This window comes from Salvelinus sp. IW2-2015, linkage group LG2, assembly GCF_002910315.2.
Source record: "Salvelinus sp. IW2-2015 linkage group LG2, ASM291031v2, whole genome shotgun sequence".
Classification (NCBI taxonomy): domain Eukaryota; kingdom Metazoa; phylum Chordata; class Actinopteri; order Salmoniformes; family Salmonidae; genus Salvelinus; species Salvelinus sp. IW2-2015.
This window is the reverse complement of record NC_036839.1, coordinates 20,624,613-20,638,560: the sequence shown is the minus strand read 5'-3', so window position 1 is coordinate 20,638,560 and position 13,948 is coordinate 20,624,613. Positions and strand designations below refer to the sequence as shown.

The following is a 13,948-nucleotide window of genomic DNA, read 5'->3' as shown; positions in this document are numbered from 1 at the left end:
ATACATTACTAGCTCAAACACTTAACCTCCTAGAGTCGATTTGTCCACGCCCCGCGGAAATCTAATACGCATATTAAACAATCCCCATTAAAATCTGGCAGTTTAAGCTAGAGATATCCATTTTTTTTTTTGCATTGGATGCTTCTCAATCCACTGCATCAGTCGATGTCGCACTTCCGCATCTGCAGTGAAAGGTGACAGAGCTAGTGGTGTTTGTCAGACCATGAGACATCCTGAAAATCGTTCTCACATAATCGAACGGTTTGGCCTAGATACCATTATGACCCCTCCATGGAAAGATGACTCACAAACACGATGGTTACAAACTAAAATGTATCGGAGCCCATGTATCTACATACAAATCGAATCGTCTTGAAAAGGGAAAGATGCACACCGCTAAGACATGTATCAAGGCAGAATTTAGTCATGGGCACACATGACTCCCATGCTCCTCCAGATGGCAGCAGAGAGCTGTGTAAAAACAACGGCTTTGTCTTGAGTTCTGCGACATACAGCCTAGTAGCTTACCACCGTGTTTCCCCACTCCAGTCCTCGAGTACTCTTTAACACTATTAGAAACTAAGAGGTAATATACAGTATATCTCAAATGATTCTCTCAGATGGAGCTGTAGTCCTGAGGCTGTAGTACCTTATGGCCGGGAGAACGGGACAGGTAGCCCCCTCTAATCTGGGTGTGGCCCACTCCCTCCCTCCATCTCATATGCATACATCATTTTACACAGGGCGATAAGCATCCCATAGGAACCATCAAAGGCACTTCAAGAAGAATTAAGCAAGAACACATTGAAAAAAAAGAAGAAAAAAAAGACAAAACTTTCAAATGGCAGTCTCACCTGGCCCCAGCATTGGTCAGCAGTGTGGGTTTGAGCAGGTCCCATGACTCATGTCTCTCAGGACGTCCAGTCAGAGACAGGGACGAGTTGCTGCCCATACGCCCACTACGCACCTTCAGCCTGGGACAGACGAGCAGTGGACATTTGGAGAGATCTACACCACACCAACACTCAGCCTAACATTCAACATTCCGTTTGTATAGGCTATTTGAGATTTTCAATGCGAGTCACAGTTTCAGTTTGGTGAGTCACACTGTACACACAAGCTGCATCGATTCTTGTTGTTGTGCACATTGTTTGCTTTGAAGTGTTAGGTTTGAGCTCTTTCAGACTAACACGGAACCCAAACTGGCAGCGCGAGTGCGCCATCGTGCATAAATGTATTTTGCCCCCCCACACCAAACGTGATCACGACACGCAGGTTAAAATATCAAAACAAACTCTGAACCAATTACATTAAATTTGGGAACAGGTCGAAAAGCATTAAACATTTATGGCAATTTAGCTCGTTAGCTTGCACTTGCTAGCTAATTTGTTCTATTTAGCTAGCTTGCTGTTGCTAGCTAATTTGTCCTGGGATATAAACATTGAGTTTTTATTTTACCTGAAATGCACAAGGTCCTCTACTCCGACAATTAATCCACACATAAAACGGTCAACCGAATCGTTTCTAGTCATCTCTCCTCCTTCCAGGCCTTTTCATCTTTGAACTTATATGGGGATTGGCATCTAAACTTTCATAGTATTACTACACCGACTGGCAACACAGTTCGTCTTTCAATCACCCACGTGGGTATAACCAATGAGGAGATGGCACGTGGGTACCTGCTTCTATAAACCAATGAGGAGATGGGAGAGGCAGGACTTGCAGCGCGATCTGCGTCAGAAATAGAAAGGAGTTCTATTTTAGCCCTTGGCAACGCAGACGCTCGTTGACGCGCGCAAGCAGTGTGGGTGCAATAATTGAATAACAGATTTCTAAATTTATTTTGCAACGCGAGCAGTGTGGTCAGCCTGTAATCTTCAGCTCTATACAAAATCACTTTAGAATAGCTGCTGGAAGAACCACTACTGTCTATCAACCACAAGAGTCCCGCCCCACAGATAAGAGTCCTCATTAATATTCTAGCCGCTAATGGACTTGAGCGGCAGGGAGGTTCTGATTGGCTGAGGCTGGCTGTGGAGTGTTGGGGTAGCTCAGGGATATCCCATTTACATTTTAGCCATTTAGCAGACTCTCTTATCCAGAGTGACGAGGGTAAAGTGCTTTGCTCAAGGGCACAGATTCTCCCCCTAGCCGGCTCTGGAATTCAAACCAGTGACCTTTCATATTGGCCCAAAGTTCTTAACTGCTAGGCTACCTGCCACCCATCATTCCAAGATGGGGGTTTCCTTTCTCATCAAATAATGTACAATAAAGTCTGGTCGTCCAATGCTCTTAATGCATGAGGTGGAGTGAAACACTGCACATTTCTGTGTGAAGGGTAGAGACTAGGAACACAACCATACTGTCTTTCTGTGACCTCACTCACCTGGCTGATGCTTCCTGTAGGTTGGTGTTCTTGTCCCCGATCACAACGTGCTCCTCCAGTGATCCCTATAACATACAGAACATCAGTACATCGAGGAGAGGGCTAGAAGAATCAATATAAAATTGCAGCAGTATCCAAAATCCAAGGGTTTACAGTACTTATACAACACACCTTCATTTACATCTAAGAATCCCTATGCAATTTCGATGCTGACCCAAGATAATTTCTGAGTGTCCACAGACGGAGTGCTAGAGTCCAGTAAAGTACCTTGAGGGCAGCCTCTGCCTGAGCTTTAAGGATGTTGCTCTTCAGGTCCTCTGGGGGGCGCAGTGGAGCGAGCACAGGGCTGCTGCCCACACTGTTCAGACACTTCTCTGTGAGCTTCACCACGTCCTCCTGTGGTTGGGGGGGGGGGAAATCACATGCACACAAAACGCGCAGACAAACACACGGAAGGACAATGGAAAGGTTGTAGTTARGTCGGCAGGTAGCCTAGTGGTTAGAGCGTTGGGCCGGTAACCGAAAGGTTGCTAGATCGAATCCCCGAGCTGACAAGGCAGTTAACCCACTGTTCCTAGGCCGTCATTGTAAATAAGAATTTGTTCTTAACTGACTTGCCTAGTTAAATAAAAGGTTCAATAAACAAAAGGTATCCTTTGCCTTCCACCTCTCTCTGGATAAATAAACATAGTAACCTTACAGACGAGAGGTCTGAGAGGAGGCGGGAAGTTGAGCTTCACATCTTGTCTGACCTTCCACATTGGTGCGCAACTATTTCAGAAAATAGTTATTTGCGACCCTGAGTCGAAAACGAGTACCTAAAACTAGCCATACCTTCCTAATATACACACACATGAGGAAGTGTCACGCTTTAGTAAACATCTTTAAAATCACCAATAGCTTTGTTATGACCAGTCAGATACACTGTGCCCCCATTGCCATACAATGGCTCGCCACCCCAGCCCATACCCAGCCCCACTCACACCCTGCTGGGGTGCTCCCTGTCTGCCATTGTGTCTATACATTAGCCTGTCATAGTGACCTACTGTTTGCATCAGCATATGGAACCCATTAGGGTCCCAGAGAAACTCAAACTAGTGGCAAACCCCCTACCCTTACCTACGAAATCAAATATCACACATATGCTTTTGTTTTGACAAACTGTCCCACTCCCACCAGACTGTCCATGCAGCTCTCGGCTCCCGTTCCCATACGTTACAATGCAGCGCTGCGCGCGAGAGTGACATTAGGCAGGCTTTGTCCCCTTTAGAGAGTGTGGTGTGTGTTCCCGTTAATGTGTGTGCATGAGTCCAAGAGTGTATGTACCCAGTATGCATGTCTGTGTCTTTGAGCACAGAGGGCATGCAGAATATATCCGCCCTTCCATTTGCTCTTTTCCTCTTCCACACCCAGCTCAGTGCACTGACCTGGTTGTTCATGTTGAGATTGACGTTAGCTCTGGAAGGGACAGGGAGTGGGGCACTGTCCAGTTCCAGCTGCTTCAGCCGCGCTGCCGCCTCTGTGGGAGAAACACAAACAGTCATTACTCACAGCACACATACCAACACCAATCCTTGTGGAGCACACAGAGAAAATCTAACTATCGAAAACATTTCATAGTCCCATTCGTAACTTTCAATAACACTGACATTTTTAAAAAGCGTTTTTTGGTGTACTTATCCTCCCATTACAAAAAAGATGCCTTGGTAGGCAGGATATTTGTAAGGCAGTTCTCTTCTTTTTAACATTATACAACCTTACCGAACAACTTCATTTGCAAGGGGGAGTACTTTTTAATGGAGGTTTTTACTACTACGGTTACCTATAGTGAGCCTAGTATTTGCATGACTGTTGTCGGTGTGTGTGTGTAAGCTCACCAGCAAGAGAGACTGTGTCGTCTGCCATGAGGCTGGAGGCGGAGGCTGCCATGCTTGGCCCCGCCTCCGCAGGCAGGCCTGCTGTCGCCATGGGAACAGGTGTCCGGATGACATCATCGACACACGTCTCCAGCAGATCAGCTACGAGGGGCAGTGGCATGCTGCAGGGGGGAGAGGAGGACAGGACATGAGGATAGACAGAGACACACATTGATACACCAACATGTAGGGGACAGAGGTTTTTCCTGGCCATGTGACTGAGCAGGAAAAACTCAGGGCCTTAACATGAGAATGACTTACCTGAACACTCTGGAAGACAAAGACTGAAGAGTTTGTCATACTGACAGTGCATGAGGCTCAGCACCCTGGATCCTACTCAAACATGGATGAAAGAAATGCCCCCATATCCATAACTACGATTGTAACTCAGTTGCTTGATCAGCCCTCAAATTAGCGCAAGTAAGAATACACTGTATGGGAATTACAAAATAGCACGTTTCCTCCATCAAAGAGGGCCTGGAATTGTGACATGAAACTTTTGTTGCTAAACTCCGGCAGGGTATACTGTAGCTTACACTCGGCTGCAGCCGGAGGACAAAGACCTGATGAATGCTGAGAAGAATATTACCACACATACTGCCTTAAGACCTGTAGATCTGACACACCAGGCATCATGTTAGATGACATGGGCCTCATTCATACAAATCTCTCTCAGTTTGGGAGGGAAAGGGAGACAGGCATGAGAGGAGTGATGGAGGGGTAGAGGGAGTATAGAGTGGGGGAGGTGTACTAGCTAGTGAGTCACATTCCATAAGTGACTGCAGTGAGATTACAGGCTGGAAGAGGCTTTGATACAACTGGTTTCAGTTTTCTTAGAGGAGACACCTTCCCTCCCTCATGGTAAAGAACATGCTGCCTGCTGCTAATAATTAGCCCAAAGGGATCAGCGTGACCATATTTCAGCTAAACAGCACTCACTGCCTCTAGAAAAATAAGAAATAAGCATAAACATGTGTACACTGAAACCATAAACTGCCTACTCACAAGTGGAGTCAAGCTCTTAAAAAAAAATGCTATTCATTATCAAAGGTCTCAATAAAGTACAATACAGAGACAATATTTGGTCACATGACAATGTAAACAGGAAGCTAATTTAAAATAAATCTTCATTGGTAGAGCTGTGAAAGTACCAGTAGTGTCAACATATAGAAATACTAGAGAACATTAAAATTAACCAGCTAGGAACTAACAATACACCGTTAGAAGTTTTTATTCCATCTATCTGTATTCATAATTCGTGCATTAATTCAACACAGAAAAGGCAAGATTTAGACAACATTAGAAACGTGTGCAGATCCATAAAACGTACCAATATAGATAAAAATCACTCATAAAATGTGGGTTGAATCAAATATTTGGATGATTAAGACTAGACAAAGACAGCCATATGAAATATAACAGATAAAACCAACTGCTTGGGGCAGTGAAGGCCAAAAAGGAACATTTAATATCCCTGGATAATAAAGTCATTCTTCAGAGAGACGGATGTCTGTCTATAATGGAACAGAACAGTGGTCCAGTGGGCTCATGCTCTCTCCTCTTGCCTCTTGTCAACAGGCTGGTTATTGTCAATCTTTCTTGCCAGCCCTGGACAGTTTCACTGGGGAGGGATGTGATGCATTTCAGTTTCAGTGGTTGAGTGAGGAGGTGGTATACGGGGGAGTGAACAAATCCAGGTAGTGTGGCGGCACCTGAGCGCAGAGCCAGAGAGATCGGTCTGGTCTGCTTCTTGTTGAAGATTAGGCTAGGGTCCTAGTGAGACAGGTGGGTGAGACAGGGGAAAGGTTGTGATAAGGTCCAGTGGTGTCCGCCCACCCACCTCCAGGAGGAGAAGGAGAGGGTCAGCATTGGGTGGTGAGAGGGGGGAGCGGCCTGGACAGAAAGTTGAAGGAAAAGAGGGTGAGGAGGTATAGCACGGTTAACACAAGATGGGAGGAATGTAAAAGTCAAAAAGAGGAGTGTGGAATAGAGAGGGAGAGGAGAAATATAGCAGAACGTACAGAATAGGACTTAACCTGCCTTGCTGTATTAGGTGTTCAGTGACTATCCGCTGTGTGTGACTATTCTTTCTGCAAACTATGTGATGAAGTACAAGACAGAGGTCAACTGGATGTCCTGAAGCTAGCCTTCCTATACATGATAGTATTACGGCAGCACTGAGAATGAGTTTGAGATTGGAAACAATGACACCATTGCTGTTGAAAAGACTCCATCAATTCAGAGGTTAATTTCAAAGACCCTACATCCTTCACAACCATGATATTGTGACATATCACTCCATTACGATCTCTAGGAGATATGATTCATCTCATTCTTTAGAGTGTGTGTTACCTACATAACTAGGTCAGTGGAATGGAAGCACTGCATATCAAATGACAGAAAACATCTCTACCAATGTGGACAGTTTTACAAACTCAATGTGAGTGGACAGCATTTCTCATGCCACTTAACAAGCACTTCAGTCAACTCAAAAATGGGGAAATACTACATTCTTAATACCCAGACATTAGGCTAACCTCTAGAGAAGCTACATAAATGCATGCCAGTGGTGCTATATTAACCATGCTTATGTTAGGGGTTTGAATTCGTAACATGTGTTCCCAGTACTTTTATAGAAGGTGGATGATGAGGTGTGTATAATTGAGCGGGAAAACTGAGGTCAAAGAGGTGGTAACAGGAAAACAGATGGGGAGTCAGATGACAAAACACATCAAAACAGACACATGTTGGACAGTTTGACATTAAATAAACTAAAACCAGGCTTAAGCAAACATGGAGCTACTGTAGCTAGCGAGCTACAAATGTGCTTGCTGTGTTGCATGCGGAAGCGTCTTCATGCATTGGTCAGGTTAGTGGAAGAGCCGGCAGATGAGTGAGTGGGCGGTGCAGGTGAATTGAGGGTGAGAGAAAAGGGTCAATTGAGGGTAGTACGCAGAATCAACCACCGGTTGGGGTGAGGGGGATTTAACCTAATGACCAAATTCATTGCAACTCCTATGCTTCTGTAAGACTCCATTTCTTAGTGCTTGAAAACTGAACACAGGCCCTTTCCTACATCTAATTACTTACTTGTGAATCCTCAACAACATTATCTTGAATATCTTCCAGAGTAAAGCCAGGAGCGCTAAGCAGTCAGCAAAGAACCTAAGGAATGTGTCTAGCAGGTCTACTTAATTGCCAGTAAGTGAACAAACAAATTCTCAATATGAATCAGTACAAGAGATTATCGAAATTACAGGAAGGAACAAAACCACCTGAAAAAAATTCTGACCTCTGAAACCCTTATCATTAAACACATTAGTCATGATACTAGTCCCTAAAGGCTGCGCTCCGGTCCTGGTCGATTCACATGATCAGCTGCAGTGTTACGTCAGAGCTCCAGCCAAATCACTGCCTCATTCATTCACTTGAATCCCCCACCTTCCACTGTGCTATGGCCACAGCTGCTGTTAGGACACATTACATTAAAGGTATAGCATTACCAGTAAATCATTTCACTGACTGATCTAAAATCCTCCAATTCTACTACTTAGTTGCCATTAAAAAGCATTTCTGATTCTCCTTACTGTACAATCCGCTTGAAAACCTTGCTTCAGTCAGAGGTATAATAGGCTACATATACATACACTGAGTGTACAAAACATTAAGAACACCTTCCTAATATTGAGTAGCACCCCCATTTTGCCCTCAGAACATCCTCAATTCAAGGTGTGGAAAGCGTTCCACAGGACACTGGTCTATGCTGACTCCCACAGTTGTGTCATGTTTTATTTATTTAACTAGGCACGTCATCTGTGAAGAGACCTGAAAATAGCTTAACTGACTTGCACGGGAAACTGGGAATATGTTGAGCCTGAAAGCCGCAGCAGCGTTGCAGTTCTTGACAACCGGTACGCCTGGCACTTACTACCATAACTCTTTCAAATACATTTAAATATTTTGTCTTGCCCAGGTCACCCTCTGAAAGGCACACACCATCCATGTCTCAATGCTTTAAAAAAATCCTTCTTTAAGCCATGTCCTCCCRTTCATTTTACAGCCTTATTCTAAAATGGATTAAATTATAATTTCCTATCAATTTACAAATACCCCATAAATGACAAAGTGAAAACAAGTTTAGAAATGTTTGCAAATTATTACAAATAAAAAAACATACCTTACTTACATAAGTATTCAGACCCTTTGCAATGAGACTGGAAATTTAGCTCAGGTGCATCCTGTTTCCATTGATCATCCTTCATATTGGAGTCCACCTGTGCTAAATTCAATTGATTGGACATGGAAAGGCACACCTGTCTATATTAAGTCCCACAGTTGACAATGCATGACAGAGCAAAAACCAAGCCATGAGGTAGAAGGAATTGTCCGTAGAGCTCAGAGACAGGATTGTGTCGTGGCACAGATCTGGGGAAGGGTACCAAAACATTTCTGCAGCATTGAAGGTGCCCAAGAACACAGTGGCCTCCATCATTCTTAAATGGAAGAAGTTTGGAACCACCTAGACTCTTCCTAGAGCTGGCTGTCCGGCCAAACTGAGCAATCGGGAGAGAAGGGCCTTGGTCAGGGAGGTGACCAAGAACCCGATGGTCACAGACAGAGCTTCAGAGTTCCTCTGTGGAGATGGGAGAACCTTTCAGAAGGACAATCAGGCATTTATGGTAGAGTGGCCAGATGGAAGCCACTCCTCAGTAAAAAAGGCACATAACAGCCCGCTTGGAGTTTGCCAAAAGGCACCTAAAGACTCTCAGACCATGAGAAACAAGATTCTCTGGTCTGATGACACCAAGATTGAGCTCTTTGGCCTGAATGCCAAGTGTTACCACACACATGGTGGTGGCAGCATCATGCTGTGGGGATGTTTTTCAGCGGCAGGGACTGGGAGACTAGTCAGGATCGAGGCAAAGATGAACGGAGCAAAGTACAGAGAGATCCTTAATGAAAACCTGCTCCAGAGTGCTCAGGACCTCAGACTAGGGTGAAGGTTCACATTCCAACAGGATAACGACCTTAAGCACAAAGCCAAGACAATGATTGTAGTGGCTTTCGGGACAAGTCTCAATGTCCTTGAGTGGCCCAGCCAGAGCCCGAACTAGAACCTGATCGAACATCTGTGGAAAGACCTGAAATAGCTGTGCAGTAACACTCCCCATCCAACCTGACAGAGCTTGAGAGGATCTGCAGAGAGTAATGGGAGAAACTCCTCAAATAGAGGTGTGACAAGTTTGTAGCGTTATACCCAAGAAGACTCAATGCTGTAATTGCTGCCAAAGGTGCTTCAACAAAGTACTGAGTAAAGGCTCTGAACACTTATGTAAATGTGATTATGGGGTAATGTGTGTAGATTGATGAGGGGGGAAAAATGTATTTCGTTTTTAAAATAAGGCTGTAACATAAAATGTGGAAAAAGTCAAGGGGTCTGAATACTTTCCTAAGGCACTGTAGGCTACATGCATGTACACAGAACTGACGTTAGGCCTGCTAGAATTAGCCTAGATCACAGGAGGATTTCAGTTTCCACCACCTGACCTGATCGCCTCAGTGCCTTGGAAGTGATTCTGAAGAGATCTCCTGGCCTTCAGTAAACTTTCTTAAATTCTAATCGCCTGTTGACAATGAGCGCTTCACGCTTGTTTGGTCGGAGTCATGAAATATGCACAAAGATTGAATTAAGATATTATAGGCCGGGGCTGACATTTTTATCTTTCCTCAGTCGTTGCTATATTCCAATCTTAGACTTGTTTCTATGGCAGAGGACAATACACCGGCAACAACTAGTCTAAAGTACTACATTAACAAAGCAATGAAGTCTGTTTATCATTAACCTTCCTCATATGACTAGGGAGGCCGAGCAGCCGTACACAAGCCTAAGACCACCATGCACACTGCCAAGTGTAGGCTGGAATAGTGTAAAGCTCGCCGCCATTGGTCTCTGGAGCAGTGGAAACGCGTTCTCTGGAGTGATGAATCACGCTTCACCATCTGGCAGCCTGATGGATGTATCTGGAACGCTGACAGTGAGCCACACCTAATCTCCCAACATCAGTGCCGGACCTCACTAATGCTCGTGGCTGAATGGATGCAAGTCCCCGCAACACTGTTCCAACATCTAGTGGAAAGCCTTCCCAGAAGAGCAGTGGTGCAAAGTACTTAAGTTATTACTTTAAAGTATTTTTACTTAAGTATTTTTTTGGTATCTGTACTTATTATATTTTTTGACTGCATTCCTTAAGAAAAGTATTTTTACTCCATACATTTTCCTTGACATCCAAAAGTACTAATAACATTTTGAATGCTTAGCAAAACAGGAAAATAGTCAAATTCAAACACAATCAACCAAACATCCCTGTTCATCTCTACTGCCTCTGATCTGGCGGACTCACTAAACACAACTCCACTTTAATGCCTATGATTTTGGAATTACATGTTTGAGCAGGTATCCACATATTTTTGGACATGTAGTGCATCTCAGCCAGGTACTGAGACAATAACGGGGAGCAAAATGTAATTTCACTTACAAAGAGGGAGGAGAAGTGTACAGTAGCATTAGTAGACCACAACAAGTGGTGGTCATGGAAAAAGGCCACCAGAGTATTGGCATAGCTGATGTCCACACTGATTGGGTTGGTATTGAAGAGAGGATCACAATGCAGAGAGAGCAACCATTACCATGGATGGAAGATTATTTGTTTACCACAGGAGAGACAGTCACCAGTCCTGAATCATAGGACCCAGAAGGCCCAGAGAAATTGATTGGATGAAGCAAATCTACAGATAACTTGGAGGGTACATACCTTGCCCTAAGAAAAGGCCTGTTTGGTTTCAGTACATCATCATCATCATACTAGAACAAAAAGTAGAGCTTTAAAATGTTGATTTTACGTCAAAGATTACAGCTTCAAAGTCAACCAAATACAGGAAATGCAGACATTTCAGGAAGTTAAAGCAGACCCCCTTCCATTGCACAGTAATCCTCTGGGGATAAAGTTTAGACGAGGAGAAGAGAGAGGGGGGTTGAGGAAAGGGATGAGGTATTTCTTAGAAGAGAGAGTTTGTTGTTGCCAAGCCAGCGGGGGCCACGGCCACCAGCAATGCAGCAGTAGCAGGACTACCACCACTAGCCATCTGCTCAGTGTCAGAGCAAACTGCCTAAATGCACACCATTCACATTCTAGTCACTCACTGTACCCCATATATATACACACTCACACACAAAACCACCACCACCCTACTTCCAGAGAGCTCCAGGATATGCAAAAATGCAGCTAGGGTCATGTTCATTAGGGCATGCAATGGAAAACTTTCCAAAACATTTTAAGTGAAAACAAAAATGTGTTTCTTATTGAACAAGTCCTGGTAGTCCCACTCCTGTTGCAGTCCAATTTCCTCCAATTGTTTCATAATGAACACGGCCCAGGTATCTGTGTGGTCACTAGCTGTCCCAGAGCAGAGCAGGCACTAGGCAGAGCAGGCACTAGGCATAGCCTTTATGTGCATCCCAAATGGCACCCTATTCCCTCTACTTTTGGGCATGCAGATAGCCTAGAGGTCAGAGCATTGGGCCAGTAACCGAAAGGTTGGTGGTTCGAATACCTGAACCGATCAGGTGAAAAACCTATTGATGTGCCCTTGAGCAAGGCACTTAACCCTAATTTGCTCCAGGGGCACCATACTACTATGGCTGACCCAGTAAAACAACATTTCATTGCACCTTTCCAGTGTATGTGACAAAAAACAAAAAAAAGGGCCCCCGATGAAAAGTAGTGCACTATATAGGAATAGGGTGTTATTTGGGATGCAACCTCCTTGTCAACCACGCACTACCAAGTGACAGCAGGATGGACAGATTAGGCAGCTTAACGCTCTTATGGCATTAGAACAGCGAGTGGCTCACCTCTTCTCTGATTGGCCACCGCCAGGACTCCTGGGGAGGGTTTCGATTTCCATGGGGCCGCTGGTGGAGACTGAGGGAGCAGGGCTGACCACAGGAAGAGACCAGGGGCTTCTGATGTGGAGGGGCTGGGGGAGAAACAAAGGGACAGGGGTTAGGACAATGGATCATGGGTGGGAGTCCAAAGGCCAATTTCCCAAACACAGATTATGCCTCGTTCTAGAATAAAAAGCATTTTCAATTGAAAATTCTCCATAGAAAGTACTACCTAGTCCAAGATCAGGCTTAATGTGTTTGGGAAACCAGCTCTTTGCCACTAGTCTCAGTCGGGTTCCAGAAACGCAACATACCTTAGTGTCTTTGTTGGGGTTCACTCCATTGTTGTGACTGGTAAAGAGAGGAGAGAGGTGGGAGACGAGAGAGAGAGCATTCACTAAAACAGTCAATGGACATATTTTTTTAACAGCGTAACCCTTTGACCTTTCAGCCTTAAGAGCTTATGTTGATATAACCATGAAGCATATCACACTTTTCTTTCACTATAAGACATGGCTGCCATGTCAAGGCTGCTATAGAGGACCCATGTTTTTGGCATGCAATGTCGCAGAGCGCTATGCCTTTGATTAATAACTCGTCGCCATGACAATCAACGTGAAGTGAGCATTATCAATCACAGTCATGACAACATTGCTAACTAACTACTATGTAATTGTCACATGATACAGTGCCTTTGGAAAGTATTCAGACCCCATGACTTTTTCCACAGTTAGGTTACAGCATTCTAAAATTTATTAAATTGTTCCCCCCCACCTCAATACCCCATAATGACAAAGCAAAAACAGGTTGCTAGACATTTTAGCAAATTTATAAAAAAATTAATTAAAAAAACACATTTACCTAAGTATTCAGACCCCTTACTCAGTACTTTGTTTATGCACCTTTGGCAGTGATTACAGCCTCGAGTCTTCTTGGGTATGACGCTACAAGCTTAGCACACCTGTATTTGAGGAGTTCCTCCAATTCTTCTCTGGTCTCTGCAGAGCTATTTTCAGGTCTCTCCAGAGATGTTCGATCAGGTCAAGTCAGTGCTCCGACTGGGACACTCAAGGACATTCAAAGACTTGTCCCGAAGCTACTCCTGCGTTGTCCTGGCTGTGTGCTTAGGGTCGTTGTCCTGCTGGAAGGTGAACCTTCGCCCCAGTCTGAGGTCCCGAGCACTCTGGAGCAGGTTTTCATCAAGGATCTCTCTGTACTTTGCTCCGTTCATCTTTGACTCAATCTTGACTAGTCTCCCAGTCCCTGCCGCTGAAAAACATCCCCACAGCATGATGCTGCCACCACCATGCTGCCACCACCATGCTTCACCGTAGGGATAGTGCCAGGTAAAAAAAAAAAAAATCAAATCAAATTTATTGGTCACAAATTTGGTTAGCAGATGTTAATGCGAGTGTAGCAAAATGCTTGTGCTTCTAGTTCCGACAGTGCAGTAATATCTAACAATTCCACAACAACTACACACAAATCCAAAGGGATGGAATAAGAATATGTACATATAAATATAAGGATGAGCGATGACCGAGCGGCAATGGCAAGATGCAATAGATGGTATAAGATACAGTATACGCATATGAGATGAGTAATGTAAGATAGTTTCCTCCAGACGTGACGCTTGGAATTCAGGCCAAAGAGTTCAATCTTAGTGTCATCAGACCAGAGAATCTTGTTTCTTATGGTCAG

The 13,948-nt window shown here is 44.3% G+C and overlaps 1 protein-coding gene across 6 annotated transcripts in view; it reads right to left on the bottom strand.

Moving 5' to 3' along the window:
• The window catches only part of epb41l5 (erythrocyte membrane protein band 4.1 like 5), a 43,051-nt gene that overhangs the window by 5,234 nt on the left and 23,869 nt on the right, over window positions 1-13,948 (bottom strand). For 5 of the 6 annotated variants that reach the window (XM_024005597.2, XM_024005578.2, XM_024005615.2 and 2 more), the window contains 7 exons: window positions 12,562-12,598; window positions 12,215-12,339; window positions 4,264-4,424; window positions 3,814-3,905; window positions 2,654-2,782; window positions 2,387-2,451; window positions 855-974 (listed from right to left, as the gene is read on the bottom strand). In XM_024005597.2, coding sequence (XP_023861365.1) covers window positions 855-974; window positions 2,387-2,451; window positions 2,654-2,782; window positions 3,814-3,905; window positions 4,264-4,424; window positions 12,215-12,339; window positions 12,562-12,598 — 729 coding nt within the window. The remainder of the gene's footprint in view (window positions 1-854; window positions 975-2,386; window positions 2,452-2,653; window positions 2,783-3,813; window positions 3,906-4,263; window positions 4,425-12,214; window positions 12,340-12,561; window positions 12,599-13,948) is intronic. The other variant, XM_024005607.2, reaches the window with a different exon arrangement.